General features: G+C 40.9%; 1 protein-coding gene across 10 annotated transcripts in view; it reads left to right on the top strand.

Annotated features, from left to right (window-relative positions):
* MID1 (midline 1) overlaps positions 1-12112 on the top strand; it is a 664445-nt gene that overhangs the window by 530735 nt on the left and 121598 nt on the right. For 6 of the 10 annotated variants that reach the window (XM_063804567.1, XM_054676512.2, XM_054676514.2 and 3 more), the window contains exon 2: positions 11023-11738. In XM_063804567.1, coding sequence (XP_063660637.1) covers positions 11079-11738 — 660 coding nt within the window. In that variant the 5' untranslated portion in view covers positions 11023-11078. Of the gene's footprint in view, positions 1-1704; positions 1858-11022; positions 11739-12112 lie in introns of those variants that run through there. The other 4 variants (XM_054676516.2, XM_063804568.1, XM_054676517.2 and 1 more) reach the window with 2 other exon arrangements.

Below are 12112 nucleotides of genomic sequence, written 5' to 3'. Positions count from 1 at the left end.
CAGTCATTTTCAATATAATGTAAAATAGGTTCTGTGTGCCTTTAAAACTAAATGCTTTATTTCTTAAACTGTAAAAGACATGAAATGTCTGAGACATTCAGATAGTGGGAAATTTCATCTGCAAGTTGTTAGATTATGCCCTTTAGAAGATTATAATTTTTTTTGTTGTTTATCATTTTCTCTTGGGGGGTGGAGTAAATATTTCTTTCCTGATGTTTCAACTTCAGATGTTCAGGCTAATTTTCCACTACAGTGCCAAAATAGGGAAAAGTTAGGCCTGTAGAATTTTGACAATTTAAATGTTGTTTTAACAAAAGCCATGTCTTGATGAAAAGTTCTTTAGAATTCTACTTGATGATCTATGTGTGTCTCTTCCGAGGACAATGAGAACTTCTTAAGGAAGTCATCTATATGTGAAATTGAGTAATCCTTTTATTCATTGTTAAAAGACAAATGAAGTTATAATTTGGAGAGACATAAGCCAAAAAAATCTATGTTTGCATTTTTATGTCCTAACATGTGAAGCATGCTTTGATTTACTGTGAAGTGTTGCAATGGCAATAAAGTAGATGTTGAGACGTGCAGACTGGGCAGCCTGAGGAAGCAGTTCTTGCCTCTGCTTCCCCTTTATCATGAATGTTCCTTAAACACCTTTGGTGGAGTCCAAATGTCTGGATTATGAATTGAATTGTGCAAGATTCTTTTTTTAAACACTTTCCTGATGATTTACTTTACTTGCAGTTTCTTGTCTTGCATGGTGATAAGCAATATCCTTCAAAGAACTGCAGCGCAGGACTTTTTTTTTTTTTTTTTCTTTTAGGAAGACTACTTCCGCTTCCTCCTTTAGTCAATCAAATTTTAAAAGATTACTTCTTTCCATTCTCAGTTCACCCTTTCTTTGCCATTCTGGAGACTGAAATTTTGGACACCCGTCACAGATTTGCTATTATATATATACCGTGTATGTAATATTAAATATATATATATATACACACACATGATGTTTTTATATATGTGTGTACATAATGTATGCATACGTGTGTATGTGAAACCTGTGTGTATATACATATATTTTAAATTGTTTATCAGGATGATAGATTGGTATTTAGGTCACTATTTTTGGAAGAAATAAATGACTGTTCTTTGTGTCTGTACTGGAGATTGTTCTTCCTGATATAACTTTGAAGAAAACTTCTTCCAGACATTATACATTAATTCAGAAGATAAAGGCACAAAATAATGTGTATATTATTTTTTTAAATGAACAAGCCAGCATGCAGAGCATAATGTGATCATGTGCTCAGTAGGACACTGAAAGGCCCCAAAGGCAAATGAGTCTAGTGCCTGTTCCCAGCCCCAGGAGCTGGGCAGGACGGCTCCTGTTGGTGGCATTGAAAGCTAGCCTTCAGCCTTCTGCCACAGGACAGTGTCTCATTCGGCCAAGCTGCTGCTGGTCCCTGTAAGGAATGAGAGTACAGATCCCGTTGCTAAGTCCTCATTTGTTTGGACCAGGCAGTGGGTGTTGAGCTGACCTGAGCTACCTTTCCATTTGGGTTCAGTTGAACATTGAGTAGGCCAGAGGATAGGGAAGTTGTGGCGGGGGCCGTGGAAAAGGCAGTTGATTCTTCAACTCGGGCAACCCTGGCGGAGTGGATGAGGTGGAGCTGGCCTTCCTGGAATTGTTGGACTGATTTTCCTGTTGTGTTTCACTGTTGACGCACTCACAGACACACAGGACCGCTCCAGCACTGCCTGCCACCCACCGTCTGGTCTCGGTGGCCTGTCTATCATTTCGTGGGTCCCCATCCTCTGCCTACGGCGATGTTTCTTCAAAAAGAACTAGTGTGCAGTCCATTGGTGGGTATTCAAGGTGATCTCTTTGTCAGAATCTAGAGAGGTGCTCAAAGAACTATTAAGGACCAATGTACTAGTTCCTGTTTTTAACCTGTTTATCAGTCTTTCAATTGAACAAATTGGATTTCTGAAACTGCTGAGGGGTTTTCTGCACTATTAGGACAGAACAGGATAGGGTAGTTGTTCCTCCAGGAATCTGGGTTGTTCTTTTGCATTGCCATTTGTCTTTGTGCTTGTCTGCTTGTATAAATGAACCTCGAGAAGGAGTGTTTAAGTATTCTGTTAAGTAAATTTGGAAAACTAGGTTTCAATTAAAATAACCAGACAGTGTGACCCAGCTTCCATTTCCCCTTAATTTTGATCATTAAAGCCTTCATATCCCCACAGACATCTGCCATGCTTCGAAGTGATTCTTCTCAGGAATGTTCATTCATTATTAATCAGGTTGCATGGTCAGGCGAGTATGTGATTATTTTAAAGAATGTCCTAGAGATCCAGTTACTAAGAATGAGCATGTTATAGGCAGATGTGAAAGTACAGAAAAGATTTGGTTAACAGTTTAATTTGATTTGCATGAATTCCACCAGGTGGGTGTTTGGCGAAATTGAAAGTCTTCCCTGGTTCTCACTTCAGATATGAGGTAAAATAATAATAATAATAATAATTTCAGCACTTCTTAAAGAAGAAATGTCAAGTTATTCAAAATATCTATTGTATTAATTATTTTAAAACTTGAGGCTAGCATCTCAGTGCTCATCTGCTTGTCACTTTTTTTTTTCAAACAGTCCCTCTGGTCCCCTACAATTTGCTTGGCAGAAATTCTTAGTTGTCTGTTACTGGTTGAGCAAATGAATTTGAGTGCGCTGACATTTGGAGGCTAAATGCAGTGATAATTCAGAGTAACATTCTTTACCTATAAAATGTTACTGGATCACCTTTTTTCACCTGTTCTTACTTGATGTATTATTTATACTGTTGTTTTTAAGAACCACTTTGCGTTTGTACTGAAACAGCCTACATTATGCTATCAATTTCCAGTCTTTCAGAATGCAGTTAAATCCAACTGGATCCCCTTCTCCCCTTTTTCCATCAGTTCATGGCCCTGTTTTACTGTGCCTTTACTAACCCACCTGCTTCTCAAATTGGCCAGAGTACTAATCAGTAAAGTAACATTTGGGTAGTGTCTTTATTCGGTGGTCTTTATCACTCAAAGTCAAATACTAAACGGCATAATTGAATATGCAGATGCTGAGTGCTTGTATTATGTTATTCAAAATACCCTATGATGAATTCATCTTGGATGTAGCAGCCAGTTTTTATTGAGTTTGTGTTAGACAAGTTTTTGAGTTGAGAAATTATGCTTATTTAAGATGAGAGCAAGTCCCTTCTGAGTTGGGTCCCCATTGCAATCTGCCTCCCAAACTCAGGTTGATTTCCAGTGTTTCACACTTCAGTAGTTTTGAGTCCTCTGAAAGTCGATATTTCTGCTTGTCCAAGATAGAAACATCACTCTGCAGTCTTTAAAAAATATTTCACCTATAGTTCTATAATAAAGATAATCTCATAGCAAAAATCCAAACAGCAATAGTCAACTAAATCTAATTACCCAGGTGAATAGGGGTTAAGAGGAGTGGACAATCAAGTAAATTGACTTGATTTCGTTTCTGAAATTTAGGACTCTCAAATAATTCATTTGTACATTTTCAATGCTATTTGTTGTTTGAAATACTTATAGGAGCTTCCTGTACTGAAACCATTTTCGTGTGGCTAGCTGTAACATCGTGCAATTTTAACAGTGTGTTTGTCATCCCAGTTATGTTTTGGTAAATTTAACAATAAACTTAGTCTCTATAGTCCAGAGGATATTTGGAAAAGAACTAGAGGAAGTGCCCTGGGAATCATCTGGGCAGTGGCTGACAGCCACGTGGTATTAACGATTAATCACAGGCCACCCAGTGTTGGCATACAAGTTTATTCCTTGGTCTAATGACTCACTAATTTCCCTGGTAGTGAAGGCTTTAGAGTTGTACAAAGTGAGGGGCTGGAAGTAAAATTATTGATAGAATTGATAGAATTGCATGTTCTTTTTCTTATACTCCAAATTAGAAAAATAATTGTATTTCATGGAGTATGCAGACATAACCTAGAATACTTGTAGGAAAGCATTGAGAGGTGGGTTTACCTTATCATTAAAAATGTCAATGCCTCCATTAAGGGAAATTTGGGATAAAAATTATGGATGATGTGCTGATGATGGGCGATCTCCTTATTCTAATGGATGCTGTAACAAGTTAGCACAAACCTGATGGTGTTAAACAATGCAAATTCATTATCTTACATCTCTAGAGTCAGAAGTCTGACACAGGTCTCACTGGGCTAAGAGTAAGGTATCTTTAGGGCTGTATTCCTTTTGGGGGCCCTTGGGGAGAATTCATTTCCTTGCCTTTTCCAGCTTCTAGCCTGCATTCCTTGGCTTGTGGCCCCTTCCTCCATCTTCAAGGCCAGGCATGGCTGGTCGAGTCTTTGTCATATCTCATCATTCTGACTCTGACTCTTCTTCCTGCCACTTCCACGTTTAAAGAGCCTTGTGATTCCTTTGGGTCCACCTAGATGATCCATGCTGCTCTCCCCATCTCAAGGTCAGCTACTTAGCAATCTTAATTATATCAGCAACAGTCAGTCCCCTTTGCTCTATAACCTAAAATATTCACAAGCTCTGAGGAGGAGGCTGTGGATATCTTTGGGGACCATAATTGTGCCTCCCCCAAAGAGGGAGGAGTAGAAACTGTGGTTCCTGCTGTCTGGTGACCAGGAGAACAGAAGCCCTGTGAGGAGACACCAGGAGCCCTGTAGAGAAGACAAAGACAGGCTCATGAGGGAAGAGGATAAATCCCACATGATGTGCATTCCAAGTCTGAGGCACTTGCAGTACATGAAGCAAAGAACTGTCAGTGCTAAACTGGGTTCCAGAAAGGGGTTCTCGACCATCTTGGGATACAAGCCTAGCAGTCATTCTCAGAGAGGCAGTACATGAAACAAACAAAAAACTGGATGGCCCTGTCAAAGGAACCATAGACCATCAGAAAACACGTAGGCTTTGATTAGCAAGAGGTAGAATTCAGCAGTGGTTAGACAGAGGAAAACTAGAAAAGTACAGTTTCAGTGACATACAGTGATGTGGTTTGTTTGTCCCCACCAAAACTCATGTTGAAATGTAATCCCCAATGTGGTGGCATTGGGAGGAGGGGCCTAGTGGGAGATGTCTGGGTCATGGGGATGGATCCTTCACAAATCGCTTGATGCCCTTCTTGAGGTAGTCAGTTCTTGCTCTCATGGAGACTAGATTGGTTCTCACAGGAGTGGATTAGTTCCCATGAGAATGGAGTTGTTATAAAGCAAAGTTCCTTCTCTTGAGCAGATGCCAGTACCATGCTTCTTGTACTTCCCAGCCTGTGGAGCCACGAGCTAAATAAACCTCTTTTGTTTATAAATCGCCCAGCCTCAGGTATTCTGTTATAGCAACACAAAATGGACTAAGATACATATTATGAGAGAGGAAAGGAAAGGAAGAAGAGGGAGGTGTGAAAACATTTACATCATTATTTTCCAGCAAAACATCTACTTATTAATTTTCCATTTTAAAGAAGTACTTTCCTCATAAGTCTTGAATCTATAAGAAAGTTTTTTCAAAAGATGTATCCAATGCCTCCCACAATGTGGGGCTTCACTGTAATCTGTCACTGAAGACTCTCCTGCCTAGGGGAGTGATTAGAGTGAGTGCTAGAGGGACTGTAGGGAACATCTGTGGACACTCACCCATGGATACGCAGACAGCTAATAAGTAGCAGAACTGCAGGATGTCTTAGATTATCCCGTCACCTGTCCAGCTCTCTCCCCTTTCATTCATTATTCTGTGCTGTGTTCTAGATGTTTAAACCATGGACAGGCAGAGGTGTGAGCTGTGATTTGTTGCCATTCCCAGTTTGTTGCAAGGGACTCTCAAGATTATCTAGATCCTCTTCTCAATGAGGACCAATCTGCCCATTCACAAAAATGTTAAGCTATAGGATTTCCTGACAACAATATGCATGTGTGATTTCCTTTTATTGAAGTAGAAACGAAGAAGTTTTTTTTTTTTTTTTTTGAGGCATGGAAATTACATTATGACAGTTAAGAAAAGGCAAAAGCTGCTGTTTTATGATATTGGGGTTTTTGTTGTTGTTGTTGTTGTTTGTTTGTTTTGAGACAGAGTCTTGCTCTGTTGCCCAGGCTGGAGTGCAGTGGCATGAGTTCAGCTCACTGCAACCTCTGCCTCCTGGGTTCAAGTGATTCTCCTGCCTCAGCCTCCCGAGTAGATGGAATCACAGGCGCACGCCACCACACCCAGCTAATTTTTTGTATTTTTAGTAGAGACGGGGTTTCACCACGTTGGCCAGGCTGGTCTCGAACTCCTGACCTCAAGCGATTCACCCACCTTGGCCTCCCAAAGTGCTGGGATTACAGGTGTGGGCCACCATGCCCGGCCTGATATTGTTATTAATGATATAAATAACAATGTAAGCTATATATATATGTGTGTGTGTGTGTGTGTGTGTGTGTATTAGATACATATATAGAGAGAGAGAGAGAGAGAAAGGGAGAGAGAAAGAGAGAGAGAGAGAGAGTCAAAAGAAAGATAACATTTTGCATAAAATTCCCACCCATGTACCACTATCTGCTTGGTGAATCCCTGTTCATCTTTTAAAACCCACTTCATACTTTACCTCCTTCAGGAAGCTTCTCCCTGTCTCCTCTCCCCCTATATAGAGTTGATTATTCCCTGTCTGTCTTTGGCATGCATCTTTTTTTATGTTGCATTACACCTTGTTCATTTTTTTTTCTCGATATGGGCTCACTCTGTTGCCCAGGCTGTAGTGCATTGGCATGATCACGGTTTATTGCAGCCTCAGCTTCCCAAGTATCTGTGACCACAGGCATGTGCCACCACTCCTGGCTAATTTTTTTATTTTTATTTTTTGGTAGAGATAGGGTCTCACTATGTTGCCCAGGCTGGTCTCAAACTCCTGGGATCAAGTGATCATCCCACTTTAGCCTCCCAAAGTGCTGGGATTACAGGCATGAGCCACCACACCTGGCCTTGTTCATATTTTCTGTATCTTGGAATGAACCATAAGATCATGGAGACAGGGGCCAGCTGTTACCAGTACTTGTCTCAGGACCAAGTACATAGATGAACTTAAGTATTTGGTGAAAGAATGAATGGCAAAAAAAAAAAAAAAAAGGAATGAATGGCATTTTAATTTCTCCAAAAAGATATTTTAAAGAAAGCTAGAAAATAAACCATACTAAGTTTCTTTTAGAAGAAGGAATGGAATGAGTACAAATAAGATACTGTAGAGTCATTTAACAAAAATGCTATCTATGCCATTGTAAAATCTGGGTAAAAGTGGAAAAAGTGGGATGCACTATAGATATCAAACCAAAACCCCTTCCTTTTTGGTAGCATACAGGCAAAAGATTTAGAAAATTGGCTGAAATTCACCTACCACATCTGAGTATTGTGTCTTCACCTAATACAATTAACCATTTACAGTGCAGACACTTGCATAAAGCACTATGCCAGGTGCTATGGCAGTAAAAGAAAATATCTAGTTTTGAGCAGCTACAATTAAATCGTTCTTACATGAGTTGCCCCTAAGCATTCGAGTCACATAATTTCCATTGATGTCAGATTGAAAGCCCATTGCATATCATTTCCCATTAGCACTGGAAACTTGTAAGTGCTTGTTCAAGTCTTGCTCCACCATCCTTGCTGCTGTTGCCCACACAGCATTTTATTCATACCTCTCTGAGAATGATTTTCATTTATGTTCTGGTTATCTGTATATGCCTCTATCTTCTAATACATGGCTCAACAAAATAAGATGTGCAGGCCAATGCTGGCCTGTGACCTGTTTTTCTAAATATGGTTATGTTGGAACACAGCCATACTCATTCCTTTATGTATTGTGTCTGATTGCTTTTGCACTACAGTGGTAGATTGAGTAGTTGCAAACAGGGCCCCTTTGGCCCACAAAGCCAAAAATGTCTACTATTTTACCCTTTATAGAAAAAGTTTGTTGACCTCTGTTCAAATATATTGAGAGATCCTTAAAGTCAAGGGCTGTGTTTGATTCTTTTTGGTTTTAGCTGAAAAGTCAGTACATTTAATGGAATCAATGAATGTTTGAGTCATTTTGTGTGCTGGGTGCTGTTCTAGGTGTTGGTGGTACGTTCTTCAAAGAGCAAAGCAAAATCTCTGCTTTCACAGAGCTTATATTCTAGTGTTGAGGACAGTGGGGACAGAAGGAGCAATAAACAAACTAAAAGAATATGTCAGTGATAAATATTATAAAGAAAAATAAACCGAGATGGGGGAAGAATTACCACGATGGGTAGGTGGTATAGTGGTAGAAGGGGAATTGGTTTTATGTGGGTTCAGAGAGAAAGTGACACTGGAGCAGAGAGTCATGTGGATTCTGAAGACCTTGCAGGGGCGAGCAGGGGATTGATGTGCTTGGCATGTTTGAGGAGTCAGAACGAGGCCATGTGCTCAGAGCAGAGAAAGGAGTGGGTAGCGTGGGAGGAAGTGAGCTCACTGTCTGAGTCTGTGTTTTCTGGGGCTGGTTTATTCTGGTGAATTTCTCTCTGGGTGAAATGGGAAGCCCTTACAGGGCAGAGCAAAAGGAGATGCATGTTCTGTCATGTTTTAACAACAGGCTCTCTTGCTTCTGAGTGGAGGATAGACTATAGGGGGAAGGGCAGGAGTGAACAGAAGCCAAGAGACCATTTAGAAAGGTCTTATGATAGTCCACATAAGAGATGATGCTGGCTTGACCCATGATAATAGAGATGAGGTGATGTGAACCCCAGATTCTGGCTTCTTCATCTAACTCAGTGCCTGGCACACAGTAAACATCTGTTGAAGGAATGAATAAAATGTCAGTATTTCCACTGAGGTCTCCCCAGTGGAATCCTTTCTAGAAATTCTCATCACACCTCTCTGGGATGGAATCCTGGCACCTGCATTAAAAATATAGTCATCATAGCTCTCCAGACATAATTTGATGCTCATCCTTCTATTGAGATTCATTGGGAGGCATTCTTGTTTTATCTGAGAACAGAGCAGACCAAAAGGGCTACATTTTTCCTTTAATTTATATGCTTCTGATGAGAAGGTAAAAGAACTTTGATTTAAAGATAATTCTACATTTTTTCTATGATTAACCAAAATAATTATTAATAGGTAAAAACCTTTCCATTTCTTCTGAGCCATCTGTAGGAAGAGGTGACAGACCAAGTGGGGATGATATGTTTCTTACAACAGCAACCCTAGGGTTTCCATTGCAGGTTGTAGAAAGATGTACAAGCTTTAATATTTCAAGTCACAGTTGCTCTTTTATTCTTTCCTATATAATAAATGCTAGTGAATGGTTGAAGATTTTTTAAGATACCAGGCTTTTATGAAGCCAGTAGCTGTTTAATTTTTAACAGGCTCAGGACATACTTTATACTTTTAATGATCAGTTACCATTCAGTTGGTAGCAAGATGAGCATTAATTTCACCAAAGCACCATATTGGTATTTCTGAGGGATGCTATTTCAGAAGGGGTCAGGGTATTCTAGAAACCGTGAATTTTGTAAATAAGCGGAGGTGTGAATACAAACGATTGATTGTCAGAATCACTAAACATAGCTTTGGATGTGAAGCCTTCCCATAAATCCGGCTGAGAACGCTCTCCCCACCACCCCCGTGGGTGATTTGAACCTCCCGACCACTGGGTGAACTGCACTGTTCTCCCACAGCCTGCAATGGGCTGCATGTAATATTCCCATCACTGGTCTGCAGACCTCTGCTAATGGTCTTGAAAGGGAGAAGGTTCAAAGTGGCTTGGTTCCCAGGCCTGCTAATGAGCATGAGGCCTCTTCACCCTTAATGAACCGGGGTTTGTGTGGAATTCTTTCTACTACTCTTTTTGATGGGAAGGCAGATGAGAGTTCACAAAAGCACTCAGGTCTTTATGGCAAGGGGAGCAGGCAGCTGGGCCACCCTCGGGTGGCCTGGAGGAGAGCAACATAGCTAGCAGAGGTCGTACCCAGGCCAACATAGCTCTGAGTGTGAGGCTGGACCTCCTGCCAGCCTGGCCTGTTGCTGGCAACAGTGACAAGCCCGTGATGGGAGTTTTTTGGCCAAAAGGGTCCCTCAGCAGTTTTGTAAGCCTCCTTAAATTGCTTTCTCAACTGTAATCATTATCATTGTCATAACATAACTTATCACATGAATATGATGACCACTGAAATCCTTGTTCTAATTAACTAAATCATTGCTCTAAATATTAGTCATTGGTACTCAAACTTACTGCAGCCACTGAAAAAGCCCCCAGATATTTTTCTCCGCTTCGTTCTGCCTACCCACGTCCCACTGCTGGATTAAACAATAGAATTATTCAGAAACATAATGAACACATGCCAAAAATATTGCCTCTATCACAATCATCTTTGTGAAAGTCAATGTTTTTTCTCAGGAATATATTTTGGAAAATGACATCCCACACTTAAACACGATCATCTCTGCTGAAATCCCCACATTTGATTTCATGTACATTTCATGCCCATTTCTATAGTTACTGCCTTCCTATTGTTCTGAAACCTGGTTTGGTATTGCAGAGTAAAAGTCCTTAAATCTCGTATACATTAATACGTAAGTTTATAAATTCAAATTTATAAAAGACTCTAGTTTATTGATGAATATTTCTACATTTTAATTTTCTGTGCGAGGTTAAACCTGACTCTGACACAATAAGATTATTCTGATTAAATACAAATTATGGAAATTACAGTTTCAATTACATTCTAGTTTTGAATGAGGCCTTTTAAAAAACAAAATTGAAAAAAAAATTGCACATTTTCAGTTACTGAACTTTGAGAAAATGTTAACTGGTATATGATGGCTCAGGATGCTTTTTCCTCCTTTTTTCCCCAGTGAATAGAAAGAGAATTATTTGGAATGTACACACACTTACCCTTTCATGACCTGTGTTTGGAATTATTCTGAGATGCATTCAAAGCTGACACCCCCGTATAGTTGACCTCCCTGTGCCTAATCAAATCTTACATTCTTGTTTCCAGATAGCTGATCAGCTTCCTTGGGTTTTGCTGATGACACAAGAGAGCTTTGCCTGAAGATGGAAACACTGGAGTCAGAACTGACCTGCCCTATTTGTCTGGAGCTCTTTGAGGACCCTCTTCTACTGCCCTGCGCACACAGCCTCTGCTTCAACTGCGCCCACCGCATCCTAGTATCACACTGTGCCACCAACGAGTCCGTGGAGTCCATCACCGCCTTCCAGTGCCCCACCTGCCGGCATGTCATCACCCTCAGCCAGCGAGGTCTAGACGGGCTCAAGCGCAACGTCACCCTACAGAACATCATCGACAGGTTCCAGAAAGCATCAGTGAGCGGGCCCAACTCTCCCAGCGAGACCCGTCGGGAGCGGGCCTTTGACGCCAACACCATGACCTCCGCCGAGAAGGTCCTCTGCCAGTTTTGTGACCAGGATCCTGCCCAGGACGCTGTGAAGACCTGTGTCACTTGTGAAGTATCCTACTGTGACGAGTGCCTGAAAGCCACTCACCCGAATAAGAAGCCCTTTACAGGCCATCGTCTGATTGAGCCAATTCCGGACTCTCACATCCGGGGGCTGATGTGCTTGGAGCATGAGGATGAGAAGGTGAATATGTACTGTGTGACCGATGACCAGTTAATCTGTGCCTTGTGTAAACTGGTTGGGCGGCACCGCGATCATCAGGTGGCAGCTTTGAGTGAGCGCTATGACAAATTGAAGGTTAGTCCGATCCGCCTTAAGCCAACCCCTTTCTGCCAGAAAATGTCATGGAAATAAAAAGTGTATTCACTGCTAGCTACATGGCAGGTGAAGGTTTTCTCCTCACCTTTGTTATCTGATTAGTTTTAGCATGTTTTTGGCAGCCTATAAATGTTACACAATAAGGGTATCTTGTAAAAGTTGACTGCTGCTTGTAATTTTAGCGTTGTCAAGGTGAGGGCAAATTCTAAAAATCTGGATCATTTTCAATCTGTGCAGTTTTTCTGGATCATTTTCAATCCTTACAGTTCTTCCAAAGAGAGTGCTGCCTCTCTCTGAGAGAGAGGGAGAGAGAGAGATCGAGAGAGAGAGAGAGAGAGAGGGAGAGAGAGAGA

Source organism: Pan troglodytes, chromosome X, assembly GCF_028858775.2.
Source record: "Pan troglodytes isolate AG18354 chromosome X, NHGRI_mPanTro3-v2.0_pri, whole genome shotgun sequence".
In the NCBI taxonomy this organism is placed as follows: domain Eukaryota; kingdom Metazoa; phylum Chordata; class Mammalia; order Primates; family Hominidae; genus Pan; species Pan troglodytes.
Note: the sequence above shows the minus strand (reverse complement) of the source record. Positions and strands in the feature narration are given on the sequence as shown.